Below are 20,839 nucleotides of genomic sequence, written 5' to 3'. Positions count from 1 at the left end.
AGATCTTGACTATTTCTGAAATGAATCAGAAACATTTTTACATTTTTTTCTTGGAATGTTCTGTCTTCCCTCCTAGGCCGTGTTGCACCTTTATTTCAGCAGTCATTGACTTTTGCTGGAAAGTGAGAGAAAGTGGCAGTCTTTCCTTATGGTCTTGGGTTTCAAATATTTGCTAATATATTTGTATATATTGCTAGTCTTTCTGTCTTATTCTCCTTCTTGCCTTTGTGTTTATTAGATTTTATAGATGGTCAGGGGCATTGCTACATTTTTTCGGATCTGAATTTTTAGAAATGAACTTATAGGGAAAGAGCCCCTTTCTTGCTAAATACAGACCATCCCCAACTTTGATATATAACACGTTCCCAGGAACATATATTAAAGTCCAATGTGCAGACGTCAAAACATAGAATTGCATGTTATAAGGGAGCCTCTGTCCCTAGAAAGCAAACACTGAGTAGCAGGAAGGTCATTATAGACTAAAAATCACAGCATTTATTTTATTCTTGGTATAATTTGTTGTAAGTCTGAACCGTCAGACCTATAACACCCCCGAAGGTTTTAGATTAAGGGATCCCTAAAAAATAGAGGAATGACAATGAATTAGAAGCATTTAGGACCACAGGAAGCATGAACCCAAGACCACTCCAGTGAGGACTGATGTCCAGACCCTGGGGCTCTCCATGATGGCCCCTGCGCATCTCTCTGTCCACCCCCACTCCTTGCCCTAGCAGTCTGATCTGCTTGCTGTTCCCAAGCAAGTCTTGTTTCATAGCACTGTGCCTCTGTATGTGCCCTTCTCTCCATCTTGAATGTCCCCCACCCTGTTTGTCAGCTGAGTGAGCATCTGCTTATCCTATATGCTTCAGCTCAAACTTTGGCTCCTTCATTTAGACCTTTCCTGACCTCTTCAGGTGAAATTGCCCACCTCCTCCATTGTGCCCTCACTAGATCATGAACAACATATGATGTAATCTTTATTCCTTCTACTCATTTATGTAACTCTCCTCTCCTGTTACATTGGAATATAGAGTCTGGAACATAGAAATGCCCAAGAACTGGAAGAGAAGTGGGGGTAGCATGGGGGAAGAGATGGAAGGATGAATTTTGGTGCTGTTCAGCTTAGAATTTTTGGAATGAAATATTTAATCTTAAGGGTCTTATGAAACTGTTCAGCATAAGGAAAGGAACAGAAAAGAATTTTTTTATATCCCAATTTAGTATTTGGTTCAACTTGGAAAGCAAGAAAAGTATTCTGAAATCAGAACAGAATACAAATGCAGCGATCCCATACTTCATACCACTCCAGAATGTTGGGATAGTCTAATCATCTAGTTTAACCTTTCCACACCAATGGAGAAACAGAGGCTGAGAGACGAGCAGTGGTTAACCCACAGTCAGGTAACCACTTGCTGTCAGGATCACACCTGAGTGCAGTCTACCGACCTCCCAACGCTATGCTCGAGCATTTCACTATTCTTGACTGAACACCCTGGTGAGTCTAACATGGAACGTGTATCAGGATGACTTTGTAAACAACACAAGGGAGAATTGTGATTTCATTTTCTCTTCCAGTGGCCCCTATAAGCTAAGGGTATTTTTCATTCTAACTTGATCTGGTCTGCAGACGAGAGCTGAGGTGGTAACTGGGAAATGAGCACTTTTGGTCACAGTAGGGCATTGGTCAGGCTTTTTGTTCTAGTCTGGCTTCTGTCCTCAGTCTGGTCCACAGGCTCCAGGTTAGGAAAACATGAATCCAAATGACTGTCCTCTAGGGCAGTAAGAAAATGAATATAATAATTGGCATTCAGCATACAAACAGAACAGCATTAGGAGTGATTTAATATCCTGCCCCTTCTCTCTTGCTAACTGAACAAGAGCCCGTTTTGAAAATGGAATGGAAAAGTCATGGATTTAGTGAGTGTCTTCCCTTATTATTTATTTCAGCATATTAATAAAGTTCATTTCCCATTGAATGTGAATAACAAAAGGGGAATGCTAATTTGAAAATTAAATTTTGAAACAGATTGCAGCAACAAATGAAAAATAGGAAAATAAAATCTCATTTCATACTTACGTCTTGTAAAATTCCCTTGTCCTAATACAGAGCCCTGTTGCTTTATCACATGCTATTTCCCAGAAATCTCTTTTGTCAAACGAATGGCTGCTTTGTGTGGAAATTATTAGCATGTTTCCTCATTTGTTCTGTGGCTAATTTCAAACTGACAGTTACTTTTTACTTTGTGTACTTACTACATGGCCGGAATAGTGAGGTTTTTTAAAAATATTTATTTATTTATTTATTTGAGAGAGAGAGAGCATGAGCGACGGGGAGGGGTAGAGGGAGAGGGAGAAGCAGGCTTCCCGCCGAGCAGGGAGCCCGATGCGGGGCTCGATCCCAGGACTCCGGGATCATGACCTGAGCCGAAGGCAGACACTTAACCAACTGAGCCACCCAGGTGCCCAGGAAAGTGAGGTTTTTTATTTGTTTTGTGTGTGTGGGGGGGGTGCCGTTTGGCAAGTGTCATTTATTTCTAAGAAGCTAAACATTCAATTTTTGGAAGCATTAGAGCATCAATCTGTCCCTTGTCACATGGGCCAGCAGGATGCAGGGGCTGCTATGCACGCTGTCAGCGTGTGGGAGGGGGCAGTGAGGAGGGCCTTGTAATGGCTTTCCATGAGCCTGTGCTGAGCAAACTCTCAGTGATGAAGGCAGGGGATGTCGGCCCTGGGAGGAAGGATGGTGGTAGGGACAAGCTCACTCCCGTGAGTCAAACTGCTGAGCAGTTATTCCAATTATTTCCCTCATATAGGCCCTTCACTTGACAAAGGGCAACCCATCCTGCCTTCAGAGTCATGGAGCAAACAGGTTTTTAGCAGGATTCTGGGGGAGAGATGGGTGTGGCTTGGCAGAGACGTCCCCTTGTGAGCAGCCTCGTTCACCCAGGATGACTACACCCCAGAGGGACTGGCTGCCCACTGAGGCAGACCTGCACCTGCAGACACCCAACCCCAGGGTCCGCGATCTTCACCACAGCCCTGGGAGATGCAGTTCTATCCCAGGTTACAATTATGACACCTGAGGCTCAGAATGTTTCTGTGACTTGCCCAAGAGCTCATGACAAGTGAGTGACAGAACGGGACTTGCCACCCAGTTCTTAGACTTCCCCACCTGTGTTTTCTGACATGGGCGGCCCCATCTTTGGATGCTGCTTGAGTGACTCCCTCTCCAGGGCCTGTGAGGGAAACAGGTCACTTGAGCTAGACTTCACCCTGCTTTGTGCCTGGAAGCCTGGAACTCCATGGTTCTCTCTGCAAACCCCCCTGGAATTCAGGGGAATGAAAGCCTGATGCCAGGGACTCAGGTATCCCCTCTTGTGTCCCTCTGCATGCAGTGTTCCAGAAACTGCAGCGGGGGCTTCCAGATCCGGGAGATTCAGTGTGTGGACAGCCGGGACCAACGCAGCCTGAGGCCGTTTCACTGCCAGTTCCTGGCCAGCATTCGTCCCCCGCTGAGCATGAGCTGCAACATGGAGCCCTGTGAGGAGTGGCACGTGGGGCCCTGGAGTCAGGTATGGGCTTCAGATACAGCATCCACAGACCCAGGCAAATGCGAATCTCTGTGTTACCTTGCGAGTCTAGAAGTCAGGGGAGACCACACGTGCATTGTGACAATGACTGGCCTCCATTCAGTGGCCCAGCACTTTATGGAGGAGGCCAAACAGGTCAACTTAAAGACTACGTTGTGTGGTTTCAGCTGTGACAATTCAGTGTTTTAGCACAACCCAGTCTCCCTCTGGATATACTGGGCAGAAATGGGGTCCATGTTGGGGAAATGCGTGCAGGCCACTCTGAGGAGAGTCATTGAGGGTGGAGTCTCACATCCCTCTGCTAGGCCTCTGCCCACTTGAGCTGGGGGGCATGGCCAGCTCCTTTCCACACGCAGTATATTTTAGAGTTCCACTTCTCAGTTCAATGCCCAGATCATTGTTTATACAAATACAAGGAAGTGTGTTTGTGCCTGTGTGTGTCTGTCCTCTGTTTTGTGAGGGCCTAGGCTCTGCTAGATCTTTGCCCTATGTCAGCACATGAATGGAAAGTGACTGCTCTTCTCATTTGCCAATAGGCAAATACGTCAACAGCTCCCAAAAACTACTCCCAACCATATCCGTGTGTGGTAGAAAGAAGAGAAAAAAAGGAACCCAGCATGTTTTGAGTGTGTCTGTGGGGGCTAGGCATTTTGCCTATGACACTTGGTTTAATTCTCACAACAACCCGAATAGTAGGCTTTATTAATTTCATTGTATAGGTGGAGAAATTGAGACTCAGAGATTAAGAAATTTACATGCATTCACACCACTAGAAAATAAATGGTGGAACATTAGTTTCAGCACAAGGCAGCCTCCAGTGCCTGTGCTCTTTCTACCATAGCAATTTGCCCAGTAGGCATCGAACAGAGTGAACTGAGGAGAAAGAGTGAATCAGTAACTGTTTGTGGGGGTTGGGGTGGGGGGACCAAACCTTCCACCTGCTCTGGAAAGGAAGGTGGTGAACCACAAGTGTAGGACACAGAGTTAGTGTCAAAGCTTACAGAAGACTGCCCCCCCCCCCCAAGCCACTTCCTGTCTACATGTCAAGCAGCCGTGCTGATTCCTGAGGCTCTGGGCCAGTACGTGGTGCTTCTGGGGCAGCAGCTACCACTGTCCCTTCTTTCTCCTCCTTCCCTGTTCAGCTCTAGGGCACATAAAGTGCCTGCTACTCCCACGCTCTGGACCTAGGCCTCCAAGCCATCCATGTATGATGAGCCTGGTGACAGCTTTCAGAATCCAGGAATCTGCAGAGGAGCCTTGTAGAGAAATGCAACTGCAGGTTTTTAAAGATGAGCCATCAGATCTGCTCTCTGAAAAAGATGTATTCTGGGAGCCCCAGCCAGGAGCTGTTCCCTGAAGGGCTCCCACCACCCTCCTTTCTGAAGTCTACTCTGTGTGAGCAAACCACACAGTTGGAAGACTACCCTCTGAGGGAGATGGAAAATGCAAAAATCATTTTGAGTATTTCTCTGGAGCTTTTGAGAGTCTGGGAACCCTTAGGTGCTTTACCCTGACTGCTCCTGATGCTACTTTGTCTGTACATACTAGGAGGCTACCACCATGAGAATATTGTGGGCCCCTTTGCTTTGCCAGCCGGCCCAGCCTTCCAGCGTGGAAGAAGCATTTCTGCTGCGGGGATGTCTCTACAGGAGAGCTTCTCAAATTTTAGCACACTTCAGAATCACCTGGAGGGTTTGTCAACACACAGATGGCTGGATCCCACCCCCAGAGTGTCCAATTTGGACGTCTGGGGTGGGGCCTGAATTTTGCATTTCTAACAAGTACCCAGAAGATGCTAAAGTCGCTGGTCCAGAGACCACACTTGGAGAACCGCTGGTTTGTACTTTCTTCACCTTCTTTCCTGGACATTATGTGGCCAGGTGGCCCTGAATATATGCACACATGTAGGTATGATGATCTCAAATGGGAGAATCCCTCTCCTTCTCTCCTCATATAGGGTTAAAAACAACAAATAGGCAAAAAAATCCATGTTGATTCTCAAAGTTGGAATATCGTGAAAGCAATAGAATAGTTCTTTTATTGAGCAGAAAGCGTTTATTGCATGTAATTATCCTGTTTTCTATGGCACCACCACTCAGTGTCATGCCTGATGTGATGGGCAAGATGTTGCCAACCATAATTATTTTGTTGTTGCTGTTGTTGTTACCATACCATAATTAAGATTTTTCAAAGTGCTTTTCTTTTTTTTTTTTAATTTTTTAAATTTTATTATGTTATGTTTCAAAGATTCCTAGTGGATAATGTAATTTCCTTCTAGAAACCTTAGGGAAATGAGACAATAGATCTTATAAAATTATATTAGTGAGCAAAAACCTGACATGTTTTAGAGTTGTATCCCTTTAGGAATCCAGCTTGTCATCTCAAATTTATTTTTGTAAGCATTACAGTCAGTGGATCAGACCCTGGGGCAAACCCATCAATTCCCCTATTCCAAGTATGGACAAATTTAATTCTAAAGCATTTTGTAGTGGGAAAGGAAGACTGAATCCCATTTTAAGAGGAAATAAAATTCTATTGCAAATGTGTGCTCCCTGTTTGGACTGTTGGAGCTAATCATAATGAAAACACCTACATTTTACATTTTGGTTTCTAGATACTTGTGCTAGAAGCCGGAATGCAAATAGCATGACGTCCATTCTGGAATGACCACTCATTTAGGTTTTTAACCAGAATTCCTTCTGTGTGACATACTGTTTTACATTGAACTATGTGGCATCTTCTGATTTTCTTTTTCTCCTCTTCATATCCTCAGAATGCCCTTTATTAATTTCCTTCTCTCTCTTTAATTTTTGTTTCATCACTGTTATGTGGTCATCATGAGGAACCTGGTGCAGATTCCAGTAGAGACACTGGTATTCTTAATAGCTCTGTAGACAACAAAAATGATAATAAGAAGGTCTTCCCTGATCACTGCAAATGTCGTCAGGTGATTTTTACCTAAACGTGTCCCTGTCCTACCTCAGTGTTCCAGGTCCTGTGGAGGCGGAGTTCAGGAGAGAGCCGTGACTTGTCCGGGAGGCCTCTGTGACTGGTCGGAAAGGCCCACGCCCACGGCGCCCTGCAACAGCCACCCCTGTTGTCACTGGGCCACTGGGGACTGGGACCTGGTAAGAGTCACTTATATTCCCTTCCATTTACTTTAGTCTTTTAAAAAATAGCGTTTTTTTCCTCTAGATTTCAAAGGTAAGGTATATTCATTGTCAATGTTCAGCGTCTCCATTGATTTACAGAGGGTTTCTATATATTTTAGTTCTGGTACTCTTCTGCCATCCATACCTCTAAGTCTGCTAAAAATTGATCCTTAGCTGACATGTGGTTCAATGTTTACTGTCTTGAGCTCAGAAGAGAAAAGTTCAAACACTATCAAAAGAAAACAGATCAAATACCAATATTATCCCAGAGGCACAAAACCTAAGGAAAGGCAATTTTGGGTCCCAATACCTTGGATCCTGGGGCTTTTCCTGAATCAATCAGGAGTGGATATGCCCTGAAGCTTGAGGCTTAGCCTGATTTTGTGAGTTTCAGATCTTGTCAACCCGCAGATCAGCTTGCCAGATGGCCAGCCTGTTGGATGAAGAGACAAACAAAAAATTAAACTGCAAATGAGGGAAAGATTTATTGTCCTCACAAAGTTTACTTGTTATATAAGTAACTGTATCAGTGACACCGACAACAAAGAAAATTCTCCCATAGACAGATTGTGCCATCCCTCTGATTTGTCATATCCTGGATTCTCTAGAAAATGGAGTCTTAAGGCCAAATCTAAAACTTTATTAGGAAATACAATGTCAAGGACGTAGGGATGATAGGAAAGAGGAGGGAGGGAGGGAAGGAGAGGAAACGAATATGAGGTGATACGTTACCAAACTGACCACGTGTCCTAACTGACCACTGCTCAGGGTCAGGAACAACTGGTTGCTTGCTCTCAAAAGAAGGCCCTCTAAAAGCTGTGTGAACTACCTCCTCTTAGGGTAGTTTGTCCAGGGGCAGGAAGGGAGGAGATGATCTATTGGCTCCTATCTCTTGGGATTGGATAAAAAGTCTCCTCTCAGATGACTAATATCCCCTATTGTCCTGGGTTATTCATGTGTGGGCATTGGGCAGGCCCCACTGTGTCTCATATCTCAACAAGAAGAGAGTCGGGAGGTGAGAGGCACACAGCATGAACATGGGAGGTGCAGGCCAATGGGTTGGGCTGTGCTTTCCTGAAGTTGGTTACCACCTCAGCCGGGATGGATCAAAGGCCAACAACTGGGAGACGGGGAGGTGGGGGGGTGGGGTGGGCAAGAGGATCTGATACACAAATCCCTCAACTACTAATATTTTTTAAAGTAGCTTGTTCTTGTATATTTTGATAGTTATAACACAGGCCAATGCAGTATTTTTGCCAAATGTAATGCCCCCAGATACTTTGAAGCCGCTATACCCTTATTGACTCTCATTGTTCAGAGTGGTGCGGTTGCTCCTGCATGCCCATGACCGGTTTGCAGGCTGGCATGTGCTCTTGAGAAAGGCTTCTGCTGGCACGTCCAACTCAAGGTTGTGCTGGTCTCTGGCTATCACCCACTTGAATCCAGGAAGAACAAGATGATTCATTACTGCTAAAGGAACATTGTACATGAATCATGTAGCCTGCAAAAATATAAAAAATGCATCGTTTATTATTTTCATAGCTTAGAAAAATGTCCAGGAGACAAGGAAGAATGATGTCAGCCACTTCATTAAGTAGACAGGGGACAGAGTACTTTCTGTGAATTCCCTATTTTCATTGGCATCTAGTGCTGATTCACGATGAATCGCCGAAGGAGATAGCGGCGTCAGCGCAAGCTTTTGTTTATGCGTCCCACTGAGCTGTCTGCCGGGGCTCGCACCCAGCGCTCACCCTGTCCCCATGGGTCATGTGAACAGTGGAAAATGTCACGTGCAATTGTAATTTTTTTCATGTAAATGTAATTTAATCACTTTATATTTGGGCATCTTACAATATCTCCCTTGGAAAATGACTTCATTTCCTGTTCCCTAGAAATTCAGTTACTCCAAAACCAAATTTCTTCATCCATCATTGAGTTCAGAACCTGTAAGATGAAACCCAACAAATAAATGTGTGTTTCAGGATTAGGCTTTTCAAAAATACCCTGGGGTGGGGGGCGCCTGGGTGGCTCAGTCAGTTAAGCACCTGCCTTCGGCTCAGGTCATGATCCCGGAGTCCCAGGACTGAGCCCTGTGTTGGGCTCCCCTCTCAGCGGGGAGTCTGCTTCTCCCTCTGACCCTCCCCCACCATGCTCTCTCTCTCTCTCAAATAAATAAATAAAATCTTAAAAAAAAACTACCTTGGAACCCTGGGTAACAATATAAGGATCACTAAGCAAATCACATATGACCATTAGAAGAAAATAATTGCTGTAACATGAACTATCATGAAAATGTTAAAAATGTGGGCCCCACTCAGGAATTTTTTCATAGAAGATTAACAACTACAGATGGACATTTTTAAGTCTGTCAATTCCCTGAGGCTCTAGTACCTTATTATTCATTGTAAAGGAAAGCTGAACGATATTCTTTCTGGCAAGAAAGATAATGATAGCCCAGCAAATATTACAGTAATGATGTGTGAGGCATATCCTGCTCTTAAGGAACTCACCGAGAAGAGGAAATTATCAGAAACACCCCCCTTTGCCTGTAAGAATGCAGTCGGCTTCTCATTTTGGCACTTAGGTAGCATTCAAGTTGTAAAATGAGGTTTTGTGTGGTGGTTGTTCTTCAATTTCCAGCACATTTTTTCAGTTATAATCATCTGTCTGGAGTTAGAACAGAAAGCATTAAAATCAGTGAAAAACTTAAAATACATAGACTGACTCAGCAGTTCTACCTGTAATAATTTAGCCCACAAATACACCATCAAACAAAATCCTAAATGATGGTAAAGATGTTCATTGCCATGTTGTTTGTAATAGCAATTCCTAAAAATAACCTAATATGCTCTGATAGAACTGGCTAATCTATTAATTTATTATAGTAGAGCCCTTTTAAGAATGAGGTAGACCTATATTTCTGAGTTGTAAAAATTTCTAACAGCAGAAGTTCAAAATTACTTTAGAGAGAGTTAGAGGTAACTGCCTCTTGGAGGTGGACATGAGTTAAAGTTTCCCTGGAAGAGCCATGTGTCAAAAATTCATCAATTGTGCATATCAAAGATGAGGGGACATGAAGGGTGGCTACGCCTACCAAGCCAGCTTTTGGATTGCTCTTGACCTCCAACACCTATTATTAAGTGAAAAAGGCAAATTATAGAGCCCAAGTAACACATGTGGATGGGTTGAACATATACATTTGCCTCTCTTCCCCAAACTGCATTCAATAGAAGAGATAAAAAAATTAAAAGTGCCACAAATCCACAAAGACAAGAGGACAGGAAACAATATTGGAGAAGGAGTCAATAAAATTTTGGAAGCTAGAAGCAGATAGCGAAACTTACAGTTGCCTTAGCATGCCAGAGAAAGCTGAAAACTGTCCATAGCAGAGATTTCCCAGGTACCTCTGAGACAGCAGTGTGTGTGTTTGTGGGGGGGGGGTGCGGGGCGGGGAATGGCGTTGGTTGAAAGTTTATAAAGAGAGGCAGTTGGATCTTTAGATCTTTCCTACATCCTGACCATAGCCTGGAGGTCTTCTCACTGGAGAAGCAAACCAAGAGAGACTTTGGAATCAGTCATGGTTGGTAGGGACAAAAGAGCTTATTTCACCAATGATCAAGTGAAAATACATGTAATAAATAGGGTCCTTCCCCCAGGAGAGCTTCACAAAGGCAGGGGACTGGGTTAGCCTCAAGAGAAAAAACCTCACATAATAGATCTCTTCCTGATCACCTTATATAAAGCCACCTGTCAGTACCTGTCACCCATGAAACTTCCAATCAACTCATAGGTACCTCATCTTAAGTCAATAGCCTAGGATTACTGGACATTTGAAAAAATCTATCACACCAAGGACAAAATAACAAACAGAACAAAAGAAACTCCAAGGAACAGAGACCTTGAAAAGAAAAACCAAAGAAACATTGAACTCCCCCCACCCAAAAAACTATAATCTCTTCAGAGAAACAAGAGCCTACATCCATGACATAGCTTCCTAGCACAGCTATATAAAAAGAATATTCAGAGAATATAAGAAAAACTTAAAAATTTTTATAATAGCAAAAGTAAAAAAAGTAAGTAGAAGATAATGTGGAGAAATCTCTCAAGAAAAGGAGAACAAAGACAAAAAGAAAATATGATAAAAGATAAGAAAAGTAGAGGATCAGACCAGGAGACATAACATCAAAATAAGATTCCAGAAAGGGAGAATGGGGATGGAATAGAAATGAGGCGATCAAAGAATTAATAGAAGAAAATTCTCCAGATTTGGAGAACATGAGGTTCCATACCCATTAAATGCTATAAGAAAAAGGAAAGTCAGGAGAGAGGAGGACCTGTTTCTACACCAGCGGAAGCAGAAAACAAATCTGACTTTACATGGTTGTTACTAGGACTGAACTCAAGGATATCTCCTGAGCACTTAGAACTGTGCCTACCAGGAATTAGTAGTAAGTGCAAGAAAATTATTCAGTGAAGATGCTTTCATTAGTTCTAAAATATCTAATGGTTCCTCCTCTTCATATTTCTCCATTCCATCCATGTTGTTTGAGTGGTAGCAACACCAGAGTTTTACAGCTGCCCACACGGTGAACCTTTGCTGATCATATGCTGAATCCTGAGAATCAACATTTCCAAACAGGACAGTTTAAGCTGAAGAGAACCCTTGCACTTTGATTGGACAGGGCATCCATGACTGAGTGAGACTAGTGTGGAGTTCAGCTAATCAGCCTTAGCCCCATCCCTATTTTGAGATGCTCAGTTCTACACAAAGATTCCTTATTGTCACTGGTTCCAAAGAAGTGGAACTGAGCATTGAGAGACGTGCACCTTCTCTCTAAAACCCGCAACTCACAGCATTACTACTATTAACAAAACCCAAATAAGCAACCATGCTTAATCCTCCAATTAAGTACCACACAAATTCATGCATCTTCTTTATCACAAGTCGTTTTCATTGACTAATAAATGCATGGACAGTGACCTCTCTGCTTATTTTTGTGCTTGGCTTGGAATTAGTTCTTTCATCTTAATCTGCCCTGCCCAAGAGGGCCAGGAGGACTTCCGCACCCAGGACCAGCCCAGCCTGGCTCCATCAGACCCTTAGGAGCAGAAAGCAGGAAGGGAAGTCATTGGTTCTTTATCTAACAACCTTATTTTACAGAGAAAGAAAGAGAGAGGTTGAGCGAATGATCCAGGACAATATGAAGTAAGTGGAAAAGCCAATCTCTGGAATCTTGGTCCAGTACTCTTTGTCAAATTCTGGCTTGATTAACTTCCCTCGTTCTTCCCACTGTCCTCTGTTGCACACTTTTGTTTACTCAGGATCAGCTCAATAGTTATTTCTTACTGGTTTCTGCCCTCTGGGAGGTTTTGATTATATAAGAAAGATAAGGCTAAAAGTAATAAAACATGAAATAGATGTTAATCATTAGAGTATCTGGGGTCCGCAATAGCCAAAATGTGGAAGCAACAGTTTGGAAGTATCCAAACAGATGAATGGATAAACAAAGTGTGGTATAAACATACAATGGATAGTATTCCAGCTTAAAAGAACTTCTGGTGCACGCTATAATGCAGAGGAACCTTAGAGACATTATGCTAATTGAAATCAGCAAGGGCCAAAGGACAAATACTGTATGATCCCACTTATATGAGGTATCTACAATAGTCAAATTCATAGAGACAAAAATAGAATGGTGGTTGCCAGGGGCTAGGGCTGGGGCTGGGAGATGGGGAGCTCTTATTTAATGGGGATACTGTTTCAATTTGGAAATATGAGAAAGTTCTAGAGAAGGATAGAGGTGATGATTGTACAACAGTGAGAATGCACTTAAGGCACTGGACGGTATACTTAAAAATGGTTCAAATAGCGAATTTTTATGTTTTATAGATATACACAATAAAAAGACTTTTTTTTCACAAGTATATGTGATAAATTCAGACACATGTTCTCACATCCCCAGGAATCATAAGCCACTTTCGCAGGCCAGAGAACCTCCCTTGCTGGTAGGCCACCACTTCCTGACACTGGGGTTCCATCTTACCTGTGTGGCTTGAGGCCACACATGGTCCAGTCGGGCCCATTCCACATTCTCTCGCCATTTCTCGATGGTTTTCCTCTCCCATTTCTCTTTCCTCACGTCTGATTCCCAGCCCCAAATCAAAACGAGTTCAGAGAAACTGGATTTCTGAGGCACCGGGGCCTAGATACGAAATTTTATTCTATTCTTCTTGCTGTTCAACCTTCGTCCACATTCTTCAGAGAACCCCATAGTAAATTAAGCCAAGTTCAGTCCACAGTCAGTAATACAGACTCCTCCTAAATTCACATCTCCAGATGACTAGGGCTTTATTCTCTGACCCCTTCAAGACGATTCCTGATAATGGGGACTTGCCCCTACTTGAGCACGGCGGCCTTAGGGCCCCGCTAGAGCCCCCGTGGTGCCGCTGGGGAAGACTTGTGACTCTCCGCGCACCCCTCTCTTTCAGTGCACCGCTTCCTGTGGGGGTGGCTTTCAGAAGAGGACCGTCCATTGCGTCTCCTCAGAGGACAATACAACTGAAGACGGATGCCTGTGTGATCACGAACCCAGACCTGCAGAATTCCGAAAATGCAGCCAGCAGGCCTGCAAGAAGAGTGATGGTGGGTGAATGACTTCGCCGGCTGGGGAGAGAGCTTTTCATAAATAAGGTGTCCCGTGTGAATTGATGTGGATAGTTTTAGTCCCCTTTTTGCGCCAGGAATCTTTATGCTGAAGAGGCCAGCCAGCTCCACTCAAAGCAAGCTGTCCATTTGGTGAGGTTTGACTCTAATTCCTTGAGGGGTTATTCATCCATTTTCCTATCTCAGAGTGCATTCACACTGACGTCATCCTACACAGATGAGAATCACTTCTGCTTTTTCCGAGATTTCTGAGAGATGCGCCAGCCTTTCTCAGGAAACCAGTCAGGTCCTGAACGGCCTTCTCTGTCAATGCAGCACCACCGGCTTAGATCAGGTTCCACAGAAACAGCTCTGAGGTGCAGATCTGGGTGCAAGGGATCCATTTCGGAAGTGCTCCCGAGGAAAACCGTGAAGGGAGTAGGGGAAGCAGGACAGAGGAGGGAGAAAGCACAGCCAGGTGGCTGCTTCAGCCTGGTCCCACAGGGGAGCTGCAGGGTGGAAGCCATGGGTCGGAGCCGTCTGCTCCTGAGGCCGGGGAGCTGGACTTTCACACTCCCACACTTTTCAACCATGGGCCAAGGGCTACCCTAGCGGAAGGGAATTCGCAGGTGTTAAAAGCTTTCTACATGGAGAGACAAACCAGCTCCAGTAGGCTCTGTGGGCAATCCTCCAAAAGAGCCAGGGTCTCTGGGTATTAGTGGCTAAAGAACAGGGATGCTGGGACTGGGGGGTCAGGGGTGACACATGAAAACGAAGCAACAAATCTAAGGAGGGAGACCCAAACAGGGAAGCATCAGTGTTGTCTGCTACATTCAACCTCCACTTTCAGAAAGCATCCCAAGTTGAATGACCTCTGATCACCTTTGTCATGTTAAGTATGTTGAACTACAGCCTGGAAAGGTTAAGAGGCCTGTTTATGAATACAGGGGGGACCGATTGCAGAGCCAGAGTGCCAGGCCAGGTCTCCTTCTCCCTCTCATGCCTCTCTTCCTCGGGGGTGAAAGGAATCCAACGTTGGAATCAGACAGCAATGGGTGTGCATCTTGCAGCAGCCTCTTTCTATCTATGTGACCTTGGCAGGATATTTAATGCTCTGAACCTATTTCCTTTTGGATGTAAGGAGAATAATAACACAAGCCTTCCAAAGGTATTGTCAAGATTTTAAATACCAGGTATTAAGTAGGTTTGAAAAGAAAAAAGAAAATTCCATCAACAAACCAGTTCAGTTACCTTCCTTGGGCAACTTACTCATTTCAGTAGCCTATAGTTTTCTTATCCATTTATGAATGGGTTCAAACATGAATTTTAATGTCCATTCCATTGGTATTTGGGGCTTCATTGATATGTGAGGGTTTTTTTTTTAATTAAATTAAAAACCTAGAGAGAAGGTTTTCAGGCAGAGAGAGAGGATTTTTTGATAGTTCCATCTGTTACAAAGTAAAGAATTCCTCTTATAGATGTAGTCCCGAGATTGGGATTTAGAGGGTCAGGTTGAATTTACTCTGCCCCTAATTAAAGAACTGACTACTAGACATCAGCAGCTAAGTGAAAAACTCTTGAAAACCAGCATGTTGGTTGTACACAGTGGTAGTTGTGTTCTGAAGATTCTTCAAGATGAGAGGTAGTGAAGGCTGTGGTCTGTTAATCTATTCCTCACCTCCTTCCAAGGACTGAGGGTGCTGGCGTTCAACAGAGACTGCCATTAGAGGTCATACCCTGAGAAGATTTTCCCTAGAGGTTGCTTGTTGACAAATCATGCACTTACTCAGCAGATATTTGCTGGGCCCTGACTTGACTACATGTAAACATAATGTCAGACAAGAAACAAAGCTGCAACCCAGTGACACTGATAAGGGAGCTAAGGATGTTACAAGAGTTCTTGGAAAGGGCATTAACTGTAAACTGGGGAGAGCAGGGAAGGTCTGCAGAGGAAGTGAAGGATGAATAGACGGGTCAGACGGGAGGTTCCTGGAGAGGCTTTCAGTTTCTACAGTAATTAGGAAGAATACAAGGTCATGGCACAGGAGTCTAACTCAACTCAAGTATGAAGGTCATGGGAAGCTAGGAATGGTAGGGCTGGAGGGAAAAGCTGGAGCTTTGGAAGCATGCCAAGGAGTTTGGACTTTATCCCCAATGCAGAAGGAGCACTGGAGTATTCCAGACAGGGCTGTGGAGATGAGAAAGTCATGCTGGCTGCCATGTGGAAGATAGACAAGGAAGACCACTCAGGAGACTGCAGCAATATAGTCCTGGTTGACCATGCCCAGTGTTACGGGCTGTTCAATTCTACGTAGATGGTCTTTAACTTTTATTGCTGGACAGTGCAATCTTCAATAATCAAAACCAGGTTAAATGCATACTTGGTATTTTTTTCTCTTGAAATCTCACACTGACAAGATGATGACTAACAGCTGACTGACAATGGATATAAATAGCAATGAATTTCACTCATCAACAATTATCAGAGCAACAAAAGTTAATTACTAGCTTCTCTTGAAGGCAGAGCATGCTTACTCATATAGAAACAACATGAAGAGCAGCTTCAAGAAATTCCTTGCTTTTAAAAACCCACCACCCACCCTTACCCCTGTGCCTTCTGAAATGCTTTGAAAATAAATCATTCAGTGCCTGGAATCTTGTCAGCCAGCTAGCCATCACAATAAACATATGCCCTGTGTCCATCTTACAAGATCAGATATCAATTCCACGTAAGGTTTGCTTTCCTCCAGGCCATTTTACTTCCTTTAGATGCCATCTAAGTTGTTGATGATTTAAATTCTAAATCAGAACTACCATTTTCAAAGTAGAGACTGTAAAACCCTAAGTAGGTTAAAAATTTTTTTTTAATTTATCCAGAAATATTTACTGAGTATCGGGTATATTCTAGGCATTACACTCATAATGATTAAAAAACAAAAGCAAAACTCTTATGCACACCATTCCTGGGGTTTTTTGTTTTATTTTGTTTGTTTGTTTGTTTGTTTGTTTTAAGGAATGAGGGGTAGAGAAGGCAAGAGAAAGAATAAGGAAAGTAATAAAGACAGTACCTAGGCCCAGAGTTGCTACAAATGAACATTTGAGTCAGCAAACTTTCTACTCAGGAATATTCTTCCAGATGAATAGGATTTCATGTTTTCATTTATTCAGCAAATATAAGGGATCACAAGATACGTCTCAGACAAGTGCTAAAAAGTGAGGATACAGAAATGAGTGTAATACAGCCCCTGGCCTCAAGGAACCCAAACTCTTACAGAAACTGTATTTGTCAGCAATATTGAAATTGTTTTTCAGCTTTCTTTTGTGGGCAAAATACTATCCTTTCAACCTAGACACAGCTGACAGCAAAGAAACAAGCTTCTAACTGTCCCTTTAAATTTCCAAGCTTGGTTTCTGTTGACCTGGCAGAGGCAAATTGGCATCTCCTCTCCAAGTTGCCCCTAATTATAAGCATTGTGTGTGCTTCGGCCGGGATCCAGTTTGCTGATGAACACAACAAGCCTTCATTGTTTTATAATAATAAAGAGAACTGTGCAGTCAAGCCATGCCACGATGTTAGGCTCATGGTCATTGTCTAAATGAGCTTCTAAACACGGGCCTGGAACACAGGCTCCCAATTTAGGCCACCACTATCCATTCTTCCTTCAAGTCCCCCACTCTTGAACAGGAGGACTGCAAGACCCAGCATGCTTCCAGGGCTCCGAGGACCATTGAAAAGCAGAGTTCATAATCCCATGGTTCTCAAGATGAGGCAAGAACCCCAGGTGTGACTGAGCCTCTGTTGTTCCTGTAGGGGTCACCTAACCTGACAGCTGGGGGGCCTGTGTTGAACAAGTGAAGATGCTGTGTTCAAGGAAAATCTGTCCATGTGACCCCCTCCTTCCCCATCGCCAGTACAAGAGCTTCATTCCCTCGGTGGCAGAGGTTTAGAGGCCCTGAAGCAACATCCAAATCCCAGCCACCAGCTACATGTCAGCTGTGCAGTATTGGGCCAGTTACTAAGCCTTTCTGGAATACCTCAGTTTTTAAAAGAATAGCTATACTTACAAGTGCATTTCTGTGTGGATCCAATGAGATGGTATCTAGGAAGTACATTACCTGGTATGGGGTAAGTGCTCAATACGTTGTATTTCTGTTATGACTATTGTCATAGGGGAGGAGGTGCATTACTGTCCTAGGGCTACCATAACCGACTACCAGGAACTAAATAGCTTAAAGCAACAGAAATGTATTCTCACAGTTCTGGAGACCAGAAGTTCAAAATCAAAGTCTCGATAGGGCCATGCTCTCTGTCTTAGCTTCTGGTGGTTGTGAACAATCCCTGGCTTTCCTTGGCTTGTAGCTGGGTCACTTCAGTCTCTGCCTCTGTCCTCACACAGCCAGCTTCCCCTCGGATGTCAGTGTCTTCCGGTGGCTTTCTCTTCACTGTGTGTACCTGTGTCTCCTCCAGGACACTAGTCATGTTGGGTTAAGGGCCCACCCTATTCTGGTATGGCCTCATCTTAATTTATATCATTATTACACCTTCAAAGAAATATTTCCACATAAGGTCACATTCACATGTACCACTCCCACTTTGGGGGACACTTAAACTTTGGAGGATGTAGTTCAGCCCACAACAGGTTAGGGCTTTGGGAGGCTCTAGGAAGCCCTTTTTAGAATGGTAAACACCCTTGAGAGATCACACCAGAGCCTTATCAGAAAAGGCTCATACCATCATTTACAGAACAGTTCGAGATAGAATGTAGTGCTATGTTTGAGCAAATGTTACAATAATAATGCAAGTTGGGAGACTGAGACAGAGGGGATCCGTGTGGGCCAGCATGGCCAAGAGAAGCTTCGTGAAGAGATGGGATGCAAGCCGAGCTTTCACACTTCCTCTGTCTTCTTCCTTTCCTGAAGTAGCCCCAGAGCACTCCCATACTCATGTCAGGGAAGATGTGGGGCAGAGAGCTACACCACATGCCCCTCTTCCAGCCACCATCCACAAGGGCTTCAGGAGACACTGGCTAAGAAATTGGAGCAGGCCCGTGACACCCAGGTGTCCATGCTGGTCCTGTTCCAAAGCCAGCAGCCTAGAAAGGAATCCTTGCCTGGTTCTGAACACCAGTGCACGTGATGCCTGATCCAGACCCCACGGAGAACACCGGCTACCCTCGTGGAGCTGTGGGAGAGGAAGAGCCCAAATTCTTCTTCCAGTAGGACTCCTTGGCTGAAACATGTACTCCTTCTGAAACAGAGCATCAAAGGAACTTTCCTGTGGGATTTTAGGAGAGATTGGATTTTATAATAGGCTTAAAGAAGAGGCCTAAAGAAGAAAAGAATCAGCAGTGAAGATTTTTGGGTTCTAGGAACATTGTGTGTTACCAAGTCCCAAGTGCCGTTCGAACCTGCAAACAAAATAGGATTGTGACAGCTAACCGAAGACATTTATTTCTTCACGGAAAAACAAGGTCCCGTCAAGAGAATGATGAGCTATGAGGAGATTAAAAGCATTTTTTTGCCTTCATGACTGGAAGGTGAAAAAAAGGCAGAAAGAGGAAAAAATACTTGCACAGTTTTTGGGTAAAGAGGATAGTACCTCAATCTCTACTTTTAACTGCCAGTCCTATTGACAGAAGACAGGAGCCTGTTTGTGAAAAAAGTTTTTCTTCAGAACTATTCAAATCTCTTCTGTAAGGAAGAAAGCAAGGCAACCAGAGCTCAGAGAGGCACTCAGGCAAAGTTTGAAACAATTTCACTTTACAGAAGAAAAATCTGCTCTTTGGGGCCTTATTGAATATCTTCCAGCCCAAGAGTACGTGGACCAGTCCAACCTGAGTGCCGCTCCTAGAATGTATGTGCTGGGGACCCCTGAGAAATTCCCTGCATCTTGGATGAGGAAATCAGGCCAAGGGGCGGGGGGGGGGGGGGGGTGGATGAGGGACTTACTTGCCTAGAGGTTTCAGAGTAGAACAAGGATTAGAATCCAGGTAACTCATCGGATGCTTACTGTGGGAATTATCTGTGTATGTTTTATGCTTTCATCTACGTGGTACATTTCTGGAGGGCAGTGATCACATTTTATGCTGAGCTCTGCTCAGAACCCGTTGGTTAGTCAGCCAGCTGGGTTATTGTCTGGTGCTTTGAATGGTATGATTGATAAAACTGTCTCTGTTGAGCTCTGGCTATGCTACTTACCGGCTGGGTAACATTGTGCAGCTTTTTAACTTCTGTAGGCTTCACAGTCCTCATTTGTATAATGGAAAGACTCCTATTTGCCTGATCGTACTGCTGGGGAGATTAAGTGAAGCAATGCACGTGAAACATCGCGTTCAACTATCGCATGACAATACTGCAGAGCCAAACACCTCTAAACCCAGGGCCCTAAAACTGCAATCGTGTAGTTAGCTCAGTGTCTGCAGGTCAGCTAAGTTCCAGCTAATCTAGCTTGGCCTTGGTTGGCCTTGACTGCCAGCCGTAGGTTCGGTCTAGGTTTGCTCCCTGTGTCTCCCATCCTCTGTGGTCCACTAGCTGTGCAAACCAGGTCCTTCTCCTGGGGACAGCAGAAGCTCATCAGGCCGGGCTCATCCCCCTGCACCTCCCAAGGCCCCGTAGGGATCATCTCTACTGATACCACATTGTCCAAAGCAAGTATTGGGCTGAAGCCAAAGTCGAGCAGTGAAGTATTCACCGCCCACCAGGCAGCCATGGCAAGGGTGGGAATGTGTATATAACACTGTTACACAGGAGTGAAGAACTGTGACTGATAATTCAGTTTAACAAACACTTCGCCCAGTGTCTGTTACATAATCACTGTTCAGTGGATGTCAACTACTGTGAATTATTGTGAAGCCTTTCTGGGTAGACATATAACATCTTCCATTAATAGAAGTTGTGCTCATTCACTTACAAAGGATAATCTTTGGTTTTTTTTGTTTTATTTTTCTCTCCTTCCACAGATTTACTTTGCACCAAGGACAACTTATCAGCCAGTTTCTGCCAAACACTAAAAACCATGAAGAAATGTTCTGTGCCCACTGTGAGGGCTCAGTGCTGCCTCTCATGTTCCCAGACACACATCGTCCACACCCGAAGGCCAAGAAAGCCACAGTTGCTCAAAAACCCCAAAGCATTCTAAGTCCAGAAGGAAGCCACCCCCCACCACAGACTGCAGCAGCCCGGGGACTGACTCGACTGCATTCTAGCCCCAGGAAACCACTTCACTGAGGTTTTCCAGTCCAACTTTGGCTCAAAACAAAATCCCCTGTGTTTTATTAGCCACAAAACGCCCTTGCAAAAGGCATGGGACTGTAATGTTTGCTGCTCCCTGATAGGTGAGATATCCAAGAGGTTCAGGCGTCTCCTGGGATGTGCTCTTGGGAAAGGTGCCAAATTAGGTAAGTCAGTGACATGATATCTTTTCCCCCCTGGAAAGTAAAAATGAAGACACCAGA

The 20,839-nt window shown here is 44.1% G+C and overlaps 1 protein-coding gene across 1 annotated transcript in view; it reads left to right on the top strand.

The window, feature by feature from the left end:
• The window catches only part of ADAMTS12 (ADAM metallopeptidase with thrombospondin type 1 motif 12), a 290,804-nt gene extending 270,259 nt beyond the window's left edge, over positions 1–20,545 (top strand). The window contains exons 21-24 of the mRNA XM_032415429.1: positions 3,396–3,572; positions 6,575–6,718; positions 13,232–13,385; positions 20,345–20,545. Of these exons, the coding sequence (XP_032271320.1) occupies positions 3,396–3,572; positions 6,575–6,718; positions 13,232–13,385; positions 20,345–20,523 (654 nt within the window). The 3' untranslated portion in view covers positions 20,524–20,545. The remainder of the gene's footprint in view (positions 1–3,395; positions 3,573–6,574; positions 6,719–13,231; positions 13,386–20,344) is intronic.
• The last annotated feature ends 294 nt before the right edge of the window (positions 20,546–20,839 follow it).

Source organism: Phoca vitulina, unplaced genomic scaffold, assembly GCF_004348235.1.
Source record: "Phoca vitulina isolate PV1807 unplaced genomic scaffold, GSC_HSeal_1.0 scaffold17, whole genome shotgun sequence".
In the NCBI taxonomy this organism is placed as follows: Eukaryota; Metazoa; Chordata; class Mammalia; order Carnivora; family Phocidae; genus Phoca; species Phoca vitulina.
Note: the sequence above shows the minus strand (reverse complement) of the source record. Positions and strands in the feature narration are given on the sequence as shown.